Here is a 15483-nt window from a genome sequence, read left to right as displayed (position 1 = left end):
AAAGAGGAAGGCAGGCGGAGAAGAACCTGCCTATTCATATCTAGTCACCAAACACGGCTAAAGCAGCGTTTCTGTAATCTGTGTTATTTACCGAGTTTTTGATAACTATTGTTCCAGAATGGAATACATTCTCAGTATCATACCAGATCTGAATAGCCAGTTAGTGTCTCACCTTTCTCTTCCCCTCACCATTACCCCCAGTTTCACTGGGTATGCCAGTCCTACTGGGTACAGACGGTTGGGAGTAGTATTCACAAAAGTGTTTAATTGAGACCCCCCATTCTGAATTTCTACCGAAATATAAAGGTGACAGGATAACTCATCAAAATAACAATCCAACACACCTTAAATTAAAAAGTGATGGAAAAAAAACTTGGTTAAATAATTTAGGTTTATAGGTTAGTTTTTCAATGCTTTTAACTGCTTTGCCACTTTTCAGTCTCTGAAAAAAATGTTATTTTTTTAGAAAATCTCTATTCATTAGAGTTGAAAAGTAAATACATAAATGAAATTCCCTCAAAAAAATCGCAAAGTATGCTCCGAAAATTTATAAAAAAACGCATACGGTTCTGTTATTTAACGTGTTTTAGGTATGAAAAAAATCACAGATTTTAAGCTTTACATAAGTCTAGAGATTTTTGGTCTATTTTAAATAAGTCATGATTTATTAAATATTTTCGCTTACGTCTATTAATTATAGCCGTTTGTAATTATTTTAATATTAGCGCTCTCCATCTGTATTTATATAATCTCCCTTTCAAAAACTATCTTACGCCTTAACAACGTAATGAAAATATGGTTTGTTAATTGTTTGATAAGTGTGTAATGTTTGTTGTTGTTTTGTTGCAGTGTCCGCCGCCGTGGGAGGCGATGCAGGGCGGCAGCAGCAGCGGCACGTGCCGCTCTACGGGCGGCTAGTGGCCGAGGAGCAGCTCCTGCAACTCACTGCGCCCTCAGACATACAGGTAATGTGGTCCCTTTTACAGAGCGGCCCGACCCGCCCTACCACACGAGGGAGATTATATGATGTTACGACCAGACTGTATGGACAAAGCGGGCGGAGCCATTGAATATTATGCATATACACAGTATGGGTGAGCGATGTTTGCGACACGCTTTATGGTTCATTGCTCATCTTCCCTGTTACTTTTCTTTATCTATGGATACGGTTATATGTACACTAAAAAGATAATCTATATCAATTTGAAAGAAAAATTATGTCGATATTTACCACAAGACCCTCTTAGGGTATGTATACATTTGCGAACTGAAACGCGAACCCTACCATGAATTACGGGAAAGGAACGTATCGACTGCAAGCGGCGTTTCGCGCCATTTGCGGTTTCTTCGTTTCTTTCCCATAAGTTGAGGTTCAGTTCGGCTCGCGGATGTGATACGTAGCATTAGGCGGTGCTGATTTCATGATTGATAACAGTATGAAAGATCTACAATCTCTGGTATCTAGGATTAACGAAGTATGTGTGAAGAATGCTCATGGTGTTTGAAAGAGAGAGTATGAAAACATTGCACAATATAGTTGTGAACGAGGAATACTTGAGCAGATGGATGAGTTTGTGTATTTGGGAAGTATGTTTACGAGAGATGGAAAGGCTAATAAAGGTATTGAGAGAAGGGTAAATGCAGGAAACTACATAATTGATTCGCAAGAATGTAAGCATAATGGGTAAGATTATGAAAGGAACGTTGAAATGGTTTGGGCATGTAGAGCGAATGAACGAAGAAACGAGTGTAAGGAGAATAAGATTGAACGAAGAAAAGAGTGTAAGGAGAATAAGATTGAACGAAGAAAAGAGTGTAAGGAGACACGAATGTAAATGGTACAAGAAGTCAGGGAATCCGAGGAAGACATGGCAAGATCAAGTGAACCAGATACTTGGTCGGGCCATGTCAAGAGTTGGAATAACATAAGAAAAACGTATGAGACGATGTATGAATGTGAATGAGGCAAGGAGTATGGTGTCAAGACCGAGTTGTTTGGCGGTCCGTCCTCGCTGCCTAGCCTTGCACGAAAACGCTCAAGAAAGAATTTAGGTATTTGAAAATGTTGGTTTAATTTTACCAAAAGTAAGTATATATAAGTAGCAAGGAAAAATTGAGATTACTTTGGGTTCATTGACACGCTCACAACACACGTCTACCGGTTTATCTTTACAGTGACTCTAATATTATGATGTGTTTACCTCTGATGTAAATTCGTTTTGTTTTGAGAGTTCAATGTTTTAAAATATGTGGAATGGCCCTAAAAGAAGCCACATTTTTATTTGTTATCCGCTGTTTTAATTTTAAGATATTTTTATACTCATGATCTTCTCGTTAAACATTTTTTAAAATTATTTATTTATAAACAATTCTGCTCTGTAATTAAACACCTGTATATTATAAATGATATGCATAGATCGTCTGTAAGCGGCTTCACCACAGTTTTATAATGCCTTTCGGAAGGCGAAACAGCCGTCCACGCGTGATTATAATTACACGGCAAAACTTGTTTATAAATAAACTTTATTCAAATTATGTTTACGTATTAAATATTTAAAAAATAGCTTTAAATTAAAACGGAGTTATAGAAATTAAACTCGATGGAAATAAGTACCTACACTCTTGGTTACTTTTAATTGATATTATTTTTTAAATTTTCACAAATGATTTATATTAGGTACACGTGATGTCCGAAAGGAATTTAAAATTATTCTTGATTTAGCAAGTGTTGATAAATCCATTTATTCTCCTGTGACCTTCAATTATTGTTACTAACTACATTTTTACACGAGTACATCGTTCTCTACGTCTTTACACGAGTTTATTTTAATTTTATATAAGTTTATCTAGTGCATAATAATAAATCTCTTTTTGAGAATCGAACTAAATTATAAATTTATTGCTCTCTCATGCTCTCATTTCTTGCCCACTCACATAGTCTGATCTTACATTCGGTATTCAAATTGGTTTTTATTTATGTTACCGATAGGCCAAAATGGCGCAGATAATAACGGCGTCAATGGTTGAATACCCCGCAGTTCTACTCAAGATTTTGGAATATTAACTCATTGTTCTAGAAATAATTCAACTAGTCGATTATATCAGGAAACAAACTGTCAAACTGTATTGCTTTAAAATCTTTTTTCGTCCACCGATAGATTCATAAAATATTCCAGATTCAATTTCAATACTGTTCACCAATACACAACCACAGATGCAGCAGATAGATATACACAACAGTTTTAAATCACCGTATACTGATAATCACATCAATAATAACTGATTATTGAGAGTTCCTACCTACACATTTCAAAGTTTATTGTTATTTTTCTATGGAACTGTTCATTTGTCAGTTTGTATCTCATACGCACAGTGACGTGCACAAATAGACTGGCCGAGAATTAAATAGTTGAAATTAATATATTATCGACAATAACACTTCAGCATCCACGTAAATATTATTTTTATTGTAATTTTTATGTGAAATCACAAAAAAGATGTACTACTTTAATTAAATAGATTAATTTTCATAAACATTATCTCATCTTAAAAGGTCATGTTTCCACAAAGTTTATCGATTTTCACAGATATTCCTTAAAATATTATATAAAATCACATTTACTGGCTTCACTGTATACATTTGTAAAATGCACTTTTGTTTGTTTATTTTTATATATTTATTTTTGCTCAGAATACTGTAACAGTGAGTAAGTAGTAGAAAAATGCCCTTGTTCAGTAATCTATCACTTCATTATTAAACAGGATCTTGTCGAAAAACTTACTAAGCTTTTGCCGTCGTGTTTTATTTTCGTAATTTTATGTTATAATTTAATTTTACAAAACACACTGACCAGGAATCATGTACCTAGAATTAATTTGTTATTATTGACATTTTGAACAAGGCATATACTGGCAATTTTTTTAAATGTGTATCCTGTGATTTATTTTAATTTTAATTTAGTGATTCTAATTTAATTACAATAAAGTAAGTAATATTTTGAGTGTTAATTCTCGACCAAAGCAACCACCGTTCTAGCCTATCACGGTGATACAAACGGACATAACTTTGCAGAATGAAAAGCTTTCTAAATAACTACGCAATAGGACTAATATTGATAAATAATTTCACGTGAAGTCATCGATTTTGTTGTTTATTTACTTTCGCATATTTTGTAAGAATATGCATTTTAAAATACGAACTCAGTAGTGACGTTCCTTATTGCATGGATGTTATTTATGTTTAGGTTAGAAATAACGTGATTTTTTTTTTAATAATATTAAATCTGTAGGTATATTATTTTGATACATATAATGTTACGGAATGTACAGTGGGTGGCCAAATTATTATACTCAAACAAAAAAACGTCGCTATCTGTGAAAGTGGTGGCTATAATTAATTTATTATTGGAAAAATGTTATGATTTTTCAATTTACTGATTAGCCACTATATCTGGCAACACTTTCATCAGTGTGGCAACACATAAATGTTTTTTTTATCAAAATGGCGGCTGCTAGTATCAGTACATGTCGAAAATTTTACTGTGCTGGCTTGTGAGAAGTCTTCGAAAAAAATCTTGGCTTCAGTGTTATCGACTTATTATTCAGTAAGTGTTCGATTTTTTTACATTTAGAATTATTCTAGTACTCGATCAATACATTGTGATCATGTTTTAGTTAGTTTTTGTTTTTTTTTGTTTTTTTATTGGTTGTCAACCGACCTAACCTAAAAATGTTTATTAACAGATATGGGGAAGTGTGCTGACCTCACACCAAGGAAAAAAGCACAGATTTCGACAATGTTACGGCATTGTCAATATACCTAGCGTCAAATTGCTGATTTGTGTGATGTATCACAGTCCAGTGTGCGTAATATCAAGCAAAAATTGGACGCCGAAATACCGATCAAGGAGGATCGAGTCGGTAAATGCGGGCGAAAACGCATTACAACACCTCGAACTGAGCGAGAAATACGTCGCATTACACTTGAAAACCGTCTAAAGCCACGGCTCATCATAAAACAAATTCTTAATGATAATGGAGTACAAATATCAGAGCGGACTCTCAGGCGAAGATTTGTAGAAATGGGACTGAAATGTTGTCGGCCACTAAAAAAACCAAAACTCACTCCTGACATGAAGGCCAAACGTCTGGCCTGGGCCAAGGAGCATCGACACTGAACACAGGAAGACTGGAGCAAGGTTTGAATAACCCTAATACAAGAATACACATGGTTAGAGTATCGTTTTTTACACATTTATACAAAAACAATTTCTTGCAGGTTTGTTTCTCGGACGAGTCGTCAATACAGATTCTCCAAGATAAAACTGAGTTTGTTCGGCGAAAGACGCATGAAAAATTCAATGAAGACTGCATTGTGGAACGTGTAAAGCATCCTGCTTCAGTGATGATATGGTCCGTCATCAGCAGTAAAGGGACTGGAAGGCTGTACATCGTCCAAGGAACTATGCGTCAGGATCAGTATAAGAAAGTTCTGGAGGAAAAACTGATCCCACAGGTAGCAGAATGGTTCCCTAATAGGAATTTTATATTTATGCAAGACTCTGCTCCCTGTCATAAAGCCAAATCTATCACAGAATACCTAAAAAACAAACAGATTAATACCCTGAACTGGCCTGGAAACTCGCCCGACTTGAATCCTATAGAAAATGTGTGGGCAGTCCTGAAAACTGAAATTTCAAGGGATAAAATTATAACAAACAAAAGAGAACTGATTGAGAATATCATTAGAGTATGGCACAACACTCCAAAACTCCAAGAAGTAGCCATATCATGCATTGAAAGCATGCCACGCCGCGTTCAAGCCGTCATAGAAGCTAAAGGCGGAGTAACCAAATACTGAATAATATGTATTTCTCTTTTAATAGACTATTCAACTTATCTACACATGTTTAATTTGTATTCCTAAATACACTTACTAGTATTAAAACAATATATACTAGTATATATTGTATATATTGTTTGTTATTTCATAACAAACTGACAAAATACAAATAAATAGTTTTGAGTATAATAATTTGGCCACCCACTGTACTTGACTTGTGCCCAGTTCACACAAGGACATGACAATATTGTATTGTCCCAGCTCCGAACCTATTGTCTTAGTGTAAAAGGAAGTTTGGAGAACAGAAAAAATAACCAAGACATTGTCCTCGATATAGAGATAGTAGTAGTCTACTTGTTAGTTTCATGTGATTATAGTAAAATAGAGCAATTTTTTAAGGTGTTTTTGAGATTTGAAACCGCAGTCTCATGAGTCAAATTCAATAGCGTAGACGTAGAGTATTAGTCTATTTTCTACGAGCAAGCTATCTCCGCACACCAGGTCGAATTGTCCATACTCCTGAGGACCTCTTCTAATTCTTTAAGGATCATTGCAGACAATCCCAGTGAAGATCTGCGCCTCATCCAATTCCTAATCCACGGTTTTGTTTTTTGAATTATTTTTATTTAGTTCGTCCTCCAACAAATCCAATACATCATGGTACCTATAAAATAATTAATACTTTTCTTAATCACAGGACAGGCTAATATTGTCTTGTCCTCGTGTGAACCTGGCTTAACTTCAATCCTTAACTATAGTCAGGCACCGGGGTATATGCTACCCACTCGGAATTGTTCCATTCCTAAACGGGAAACTGCTTCTGTGCATTCCTTGATAAAGTCTTTAAAATAAACTTTATTGCTCACCTTTCAATGAGTATATCCACCTACATTTCACAATAAATTTAACAGTACATACTGTTATATACATATTATATATGAATAACTTTATTAACGCTAGCCAGTGATTCCTGACATTATTTAGAGTAACAAATGTGAACGAAATTTTGCTCTCCGGTGACTTTTTTTTCCCCAAAACAAAAATCTTTCAACCTGTAGTAGTCATTAGTCACTCAGCTGAGTAACCGCGCAACCCCCCATAACAATCCTAAATGTCCTATACCCAACCCCTCATGCCCTTCCTAACTGTCCAATACCCGACCCCTCATGCCCTTCCTAACTGTCCTATACCCAACCCCTCATGCCCTTCCTAACTGTCCAATACCCGAACCCTCATGCCCTTCCTAACTGTCCTATACCCAACCCCTCATACCCTTCCTAACTGTCCAATACCCGACCCCTCATGCCCTTCCTAACTGTCCTATACCCAACCCCTCATGCCCTTCCTAACTGTCCAATACCCGACCCCTCATGCCCTTCCTAACTGTCCAATACCCAACCCCTCATGCCCTTCCTAACTGTCCAATACCCGACCCCTCATGCCCTTCCTAACTGTCTAATACCCGACCCCTCATGCCCTTCCTAACTGTCCAATACCCGACCCCTCATGCCCTTCCTAACTGTCGTATACCCAACCCCTCATGCCCTTCCTAACTGTCCAATACCCGACCCCTCATGCCCTTCCTAACTGTCTAATACCCGACCTCTCATGCCCTTCCTAACTGTCCAATACCCGACCCCTCATGCCCTTCCTAACTGCCCAATACCCAACCCCTCATGCCCTTCCCAACTGTCCAATACCCAACCCCTCATGCCCTTCCTAACTGCCCAATACCCAACCCCTCATGCCCTTCCCAACTGTCCAATACCCAACCCCTCATGCCCTTTCCAACTGTCCAATACCCAACCCCTTATGCCAATCCTAACTGTCCAAAATATCTATTGATTTTTAAAATGTTTTTCGATTAAAAAAAAACATCTAAAATGTTACTGGAGGCCAAAATTAGTTAATTATTAAGTATGTTAACTACGTCCAACAACCTGTATACGTATATTATTTATAACCCAAAGTAGTATCATTTTAATTTTACATCAACTTCACACGGGAAAATAATGTTTGAGGGTTCTGTGTGAAGGGTCTTTTTTAAGAAAGGAGGCAGTGAACCTGGGCCTAGAGATCCAAATTATAGGTAGGAATCACAGAGGCTGGAAAATCATTCCAAATCCAACGAGTCGAGGAGCCATTTTCATGTCTATCATGTACAAATGTGGGGTTGTAGAAAATACGGTATAATTTAATTAATGTTTGTGACGAACATAGTCGGTTCCTCTCTCATCCTCTGGGCCGATAGCACTTTAATTGATTGCGTCCAATTGTTGCAGGCGATGCAGGCGCGGATACCACACCACTTCCGGGACCCCTCCACGGCGCCGCTCCGGAAGTTGAGCGTGGACCTTATCAAAACCTACAAGCACATCAACGAGGTGAGTTTACCCTCCCCCATCTTTCTACCATATCCATACATCACCCATTACAAAACCAAAACGCGACGGTTTACTATCATTAATATTTCAAGTCCGAAGACTGGATTTTTATAAAATATTGACACGTTATAATTAATCCCTCAGGTATCTGGCATATTCTGACAGGGTCGGAGTATTCTCACTTTGCAATAAAAACCAAATAAGTGGAATAATTCTGAACGTATTCGAAAAGTAAAAACTGTTTTGAAGATCAAAAGGAGCTTTCAAATTATATTATTAGAAATAAAATATATTTTGTCACATCGTTTTTTTTATCTTTGATTTTTACCCTACAGACTTGACTACTAAATGAATGCGCATTAACAAAAAGATTGAAAAGCAGTGTGACCTTTTCTTACGGCATCCGCAGCTTCATGTTTTTTTGTTGTTGCTTGAAATGGCTAAAGATATAATTAGTTCCGGATAGCCAGTATGTATCTCCTAAATGTCCCCCTCCCCGTTTTGCCGACCTGACATTCCTCATTTAGCTCCACCGGGTCTAAAGTCTCGGGTTTTCAATACAAAATTAATGATATTCTTTAACTTTCTTTTAAACCAAACTTGCAGGCGAGTGTCGTCTGCACGAGTTGACCTTAGGCATTGTATGAATCATAATATCAATTACAATGGCGTTAAACCGGGCTCAAAGTTCGTCACCCTTGGGTCCAGAATTTCTCCATTTTTTCACCCCCCGCCGATACAAGGTTCTCCCGAAAACCTTCCCCCACCGAGCAAGACTTATCATCGGACAGGGTGGCCAAATACAGATAATATTATCATGAAAATGACAATAATTTTATAAAATTCATGGATATAAGGAGATTTTTATTTTTAGTATATTATTTTCAATATATTATTTTCAATCCATTTAATACAGTTAAAGGACACGGGAATCAACGATAAGTAAATTGCCACTACGTATTTGGTTTCTCGGTAGGCTACGCGCCCTGTATTTAGGGTGAGAAGCTATTCTGGCCAGTACCAACTTTTGTGGCAAGTGGCAACAATGTTAATAAAACTTGAAAAAATCGCCCGGAGCTTTTTATCCCTAGCACGAACAGGGCGTTGCACAATTTTGGAAACAGTTTATATCTTGATATGTTTAACTCATCTTTAGTGCAGAATCTCAGCACGAGTAACAACCCTGTGAAGCCCACATTACCAAATAATGTATTAAAAAAATACTTCTAATGTATCAATACAAAACAAGTGCAAAATTCATCACTGCTAAAAAACAAAAAATGAAATGATGTAAACTAGAGAATCTGACGAAAGAATTTTGAAATTGATTTTTATTGAAGGAAGTGAAAATATAATTAAACAAGTCTTTATATTTTTTAAATAAAACTTTTATTAAAATATACACAAAAGAATATTACAATATAAAAATTCATCATCATTTAGAATAGATCTATTTCAAATTTTAGTGACAATAAAAGAAAATATACCGCACCGAGTTTTGGAAGCCGGGCGGAGAGAGCCGACGAGTCACGAGGCCGAATGAAGCTTCGTTTCGTGCAAGAGCGCGATCCCGTATTGCCATGCTTACTACGAAACAGTCGGTTTTACCCCATTAGGCGCACTAAAAGATGTTCAAATATGTCACTGCTCTAGAAAAAAAAAGTTTTTCAGGGAATTATAAATTGTAAATTTGTGGACACCCTATTTTAGTCGTTTTGTGAGCAGTCAGTCAGTCAGTCAGTCTGAGTAGGGGGAAGGGACTGGACAGGGGCAGGGTATTGTCTCAATAATTGTCTGTCTCCATCCGATAACCTTACATTATTATAGAGCACTGTCCATCCGGTCCGCGGCGCAAATAGCTCTTGGAGAAATTCACGACTAACTGCCGACCACCGACCACTGAGAATAGAAACATGTAGCGGCCAGCCAAGCTCTCCACCGCTGTAATTCGGAGCTCGCGGCTGCACAAATAGGCACTCGCGCGAGGAATTCGTCCACACGAGACTCGTAACGGATAGACTGGTTTCATGTGTCCGATCTTTTATCGAACCGCCAATCGGTAAATTACTCATTATACGAGTGCAATATAATCAACGGCAGATGCGATCAATTAAACACGCTGTTTATTCGGAGAACAACTTCAATTAAATACCAAAGGTTGTCGCTGGGGCACTTCAGTTATGTATATAAAAAAATATATATATATTTAGTAATATATCTGTACATAATTTTATAAACTATTGTTATGTAAAAGGCCCCGAAAAGGGCGTTATTAAATAAATAAATGTGGTCACGTAAAACGGGTTTCTGCCAGATGAATTAAACTTGATTTTTTCAATGTTGGTCCAAATTTGGGTAAAATCTGTACATTTTCAAAAAAATATGTTATGCAAGCTTTTTAAGACACCGCAAAATTTGTCTTACGAACCTACAATTAAATACGAAATCAGAGTTTGTTTAATTAATGTCGAAATGGACATGGTAAAAACACACTTCTCTTTGAACTAAATAATTAATCAAAAATATTTGCACGTTTGAAAGTTGTTTGGAACTGACTTAGCTGTATTTGACTAAATTAAGTAAATTTATAAATTTTACACGTTAAAAACATATAACGTTCCATTATTCTACAATACGTAACTACGAAAAAAAACAATAATCTATATAAATAAAAATGTTAAAGTTCGTTGGTTAAAAAAATCTTCGAAAGTTCTTCACCCATTGCTTTTTGCATTTATATATATATTATGTAAAAGGTAAAAACATGCCTTTTTTGAAAAACAGCCCATCTATTGAACGTGAAAGCAAAACGCTCTATGTTTCTCTATCTGCATAGAAGTACTGGGCCATAGCAACGCGTGGCGGGGTACAGCTAGTATAGAATAATCAAAATAGCAAGCAAAGGAAACAAGTGATAGTTTATCACGACGCCTATTCTAATCCAACTTATAGGTTATATAAATTATGGAAATAAAACAACATACTCGTATTTTGCTTCAGAGTCTAAGATTTGACTAGACTTGTTTGTGAGTCATTCTGTACGAATATGACCTTAGGTACTTTCCATAAAATTCCTTATAGTTTGCCGGCAATAACTGCTCTACACTACGAAGGTTGTCTTAAAATAGATTCATATCCATACAAAAAAGACGTTTTTCACTTGTTTATTATTTTTAAGATAATAATAATATGTGTAGTGCCTAGAGTCTATCTACTATTCGGTGTACAGAGCGCTGGGGAAAGGAGGCGCGGCGTGGCCAGGGCGGGGGCGGGGGCGGGGGGTGAAGGGACGTCGTGGAAGGGGCGGCATGGTAACTCGACAGACGTCTGGTGCCTCCCAGCCCCCCTACCACCCTCTGCCGCCCATAACCTTCGTAGGTGGCAACCCTTAAACTACCACGTCACTTTTGAAAGTCAACAGTTTTTTTTTTAAATTGAGACTTTTTGATGTTGGTCTAATTCTTTCCAAGCCAATTCTTTTAAACGTTGAACTATTAATGCAGTATGTTAAAAAATATCTATTTTATTTTATTTGTCCAATATTCATCAATTTCAGTTAGTTATTAGTTACGATATTGCTTGTTTGTGTTGCATTAAATAAATAAACAAAAAATATTCATTATTAGTCGGCTGCACAATAAAACGTGATCTCCATTCTGACCCCCTTTTGAAAGAATGAAAAAGTAATGATTTGACGATTTCTGTAACGCCTTTTTCGTGGAATAAATACAAGTTTATTATTGCATTCAGAACCGCTATTCAATGTACTGCTTGCTTTTGAATCCTTCATGTTGATAGTATTTTTTTTAATTCCCCAAAATAGTGTCATCACTGAGCTAGATTGTCGAAATACAAGATGCATTTGATTATTTTGTAACTCCGCGCATTGTTTTTTTAAATTTATTTTGTTTTAATTTTTTTTTATCATAAATATGGCTTTGTGTTCGTTCTAATAATACTTTTATTTTAATTGATTAACCCCCGACTGCAGACATGGGGGTAAAATAATAAGTTTAGATTTTAAAACTAACAATAGGTTCCTCAGACCTAAAGTCAGCAGTTAAATTTCTTTTATGTCCGCAATAGAGATGGTTAAGGCCCCGTAGTAAGCGTTCAAAGATGGTTCAAAAGGGAAATATGTAAATACGTATGTTAGAAGGAGGACGCTAATATTTAAAAAAACGATAATAATTAAGCGAAAATGGTGAAAATGTTTAATAAAACACGACGCGTTTGAAAGAGAGCAAAAATCTCTTAAAGAGAGATTTTTGTGACAACATATTAAATAATAGAACGAAACGTTTTTTGAATTATTTTCGGAGCTAGCTTACTTTGGGATTTTTTGTCTATCGAGGGAATTTCATTCAATTAAAGTTTCGGCATAACAAATATATAGATATTATCTTAAAAAATAACATGTATTTTTTTGGAACTTAAAAAAACCTAAAGAGCTAACGAGAAACTTTTTATAAATCGGTAGAAATTGGGTAAGCGGGGCTTAAAAGTCATTACTTGAGTTGTGCTGTATGCACACAGTGAGATGACGAAGGGATATATAATGTGATAATATAAATATAATTATTGAGATTTAATTAAGTTAGTCGGAAGAAATGTGAATTTCATTGTATATTACGAGTATAATTTAAAGCACCTAACTTCCCGGTTAAGAGTCGTGCGGAGGGGAGGTATCGAGAGGGAAGTTACACGCGTCGCATGGCATTGGTAACATTTATTTACGTCGTCAATTTCCTCCTTCGGACGTCGCAACAGCTATTTTAGTGGATTCACAATAATCAAACATGAATCCACTTGAGCGCGTTACGTAAAAAGTTTATGTCTGCAAGTAAAACTATTTCTGTTGCTTCCGCTTTTCGCACATTTTCGCATCCGCGTTGATTTAATATATCGTGTTGTTGCTTTGGGAATTTCAGCAAACAAACACTCTTTCGTTTACTATGCGACTACAATGTATTATCGTATTATCTCATATATCTTTGGCAGAAAATAAAATAAGACCTTTGGTTTACATTCTAAGACAGTAATGTTTATTGTTTCTTTACATTTTATCATTTTTTTTGCATTTTTATTTATTATCTCACTAGGACAAGCCTGTGTTAAGGTTAATAATGTTGTACAATAATAAAAAAACACAAAATAGTATATTGAAAGAATAATATTTTTTCTACAAATAGTGGGTACTATTAATTACCTACTACACTGAAGGAAAACGATTCCAGCTAATTCATTAGAATTTAATGTACAATGTATGGTGACAATGTGTTGATATTTGTTGGGAAAATAAATTAAATTAGTTTAAAAAGTACCAAGATAAAAATAAGAATATTTTTTAATAAATTACGCTGTTAATTTAAAATGGACAAGTTTAAAAAAGTATATACGTATATAACATGTTATGCCATTAATTTAAAAAGGACAAAGTTGAAAAAAATGCTGGCTTCGTTTAGCACAAATATACTATACAATGAATTAAGTGATTTAATATATTCTGGAAGGCTATCAAATATAAGTGGAGCAGTAGATTTAGTCTTAGTAGTTCTTAAATTCTTTCGCACAGGTTTTCGAAACTTCATTAACAATTTAGAAAAAAATCAACTGTTGTTTACTATAGTGCGTCAATTTTTTAACTTTCTGTTTCTTGTCTTAAAACTGAAAAAATATGGTTTGACTGAGGATTGAATTGATTGAATCTTCCTATCTGAACTGGAGTCGACAACACTACCATCCTCGCCAAATGTCGATCGGGTAGGTTTGTAACGTAGGTATGTATCGTAGGTATGTATCGTAGGTATGTACCGACGTTTATTTCGTATATTAACTGCTGTAATCTCAACCGATTTCAGAGAAATGCGTACATGTCCGTGTGAGTGTACTAAAGTTGATAGAATTGATTGTCATCGACTACGGGTCTCTCTGTCGAGTTTCAGCTTGATCGGATGTCGAGTAGTCGGTCGATTTCCACTCGTTGAACAACTCAAGATTCATTCATTCATTACCGAAAACTCATATAGATGTATTTAAAAAGAAATGGATTTCTTCCAGCGATTCGGCGGATTTGAAACATTCGTGTGTGGAGCACGAATTTCCACGTTGAAGAGACCTTTTATTTCATTGGTTACTTCGACGATTACCATCACAATGATCAGTATAAGTTATAGATAGGTACCTAAACATTTTGGCAAATTTGTGGTCTAAATTATTTTTCTCACCATCACAGTAAGTAGAGTGGATAAATATTGATTACTTTTGATCTTGTTGTTAAGGTACACAAAAGCACGCAGAATAGACACTAAAAATGTACACTTGACGATATATTTATCATTTTTAATATCTCATTCAACCTACTTTTAATTCACTTATAGATACTTCTGTGTAAATTAAAAGATATTTGTTTGTTGATTAATATAAATAAAAGGTTAACTAGAACACATTATTTTGCGATTGTATGCGTAGAAAAATAAGCAATTGGTGAAGAACCTGTATATTTTGAATTTGCTAATGTAACGTTAGAATTTTTATTTTTTTATTTCGTCGTAACATCCGAGCCCCCAGTCAAGCTTTCTAACCAATACATCTCGAAAATCTTCCAATATCCAATATAAAGAAGAAACACGCAATTCCCTACATATATGATAATAAGCAACAAGCAACAGCACCAACCCCGCCGACCTTTGACACGTCATGAACTCTTATTGGTAGGGGGCATTGGGTGATGGGTGGCTCCCCCACCCCCTAATGCCCCCGGGAGACAGGGGACGACGCCACCCGCGGAATGCGCCGCCCTTTTGACAGTTATTATCGCGGGCGCCCCGACTGCCCCCTCCCCATCCATTCCACCCTCGCGTACAGATATGCCGGCCTACAATCTGCGTTAGTTTTTCTACTTGTTACTTGGTGGTGCAATGGAAAGTTAATAATTCACAAGATTCTGGGAAAGACCACCGTTCAGAATCGAGACTGCTTCAAATGGCTTTACCCATGTTAAGAGACCAGATCTGAATTACTAGGTAGTTCCCCACCTTTCTCTTCCCCATCTTCTAACCCCCACTACTTCGCTTGACAACATTTTCCGATTGGTGTGGGGGATGGCAGGTCTCACTGGCTCCGGGCAGTTTCATCTCGTGCGGGTATTCATATAAATGATAATAATATACAAATAATGTTTGTTTATTTTGGATGAACAGAGCGGTGGTGCAATACTCTCTCTGTCTGCCATATAAAAACGGGAACCAAATCTGC

General features: G+C 36.2%; 1 protein-coding gene across 4 annotated transcripts in view; it reads left to right on the top strand.

Annotated features, from left to right (window-relative positions):
* The window catches only part of mnb (minibrain), a 126579-nt gene that overhangs the window by 21345 nt on the left and 89751 nt on the right, over window positions 1-15483 (top strand). For 3 of the 4 annotated variants that reach the window (XM_089642706.1, XM_089642705.1, XM_089642707.1), the window contains exons 3-4: window positions 850-965; window positions 8125-8226. In XM_089642706.1, coding sequence (XP_089498832.1) covers window positions 850-965; window positions 8125-8226 — 218 coding nt within the window. The remainder of the gene's footprint in view (window positions 1-849; window positions 966-8124; window positions 8227-15483) is intronic. The other variant, XM_089642709.1, reaches the window with a different exon arrangement.

This window comes from Hesperophylax consimilis, chromosome 18, assembly GCF_061612785.1.
Source record: "Hesperophylax consimilis isolate HC1 chromosome 18, BYU_Hcon_1.0, whole genome shotgun sequence".
NCBI lineage: Eukaryota > Metazoa > Arthropoda > Insecta > Trichoptera > Limnephilidae > Hesperophylax > Hesperophylax consimilis.
Note: the sequence above shows the minus strand (reverse complement) of the source record. Positions and strands in the feature narration are given on the sequence as shown.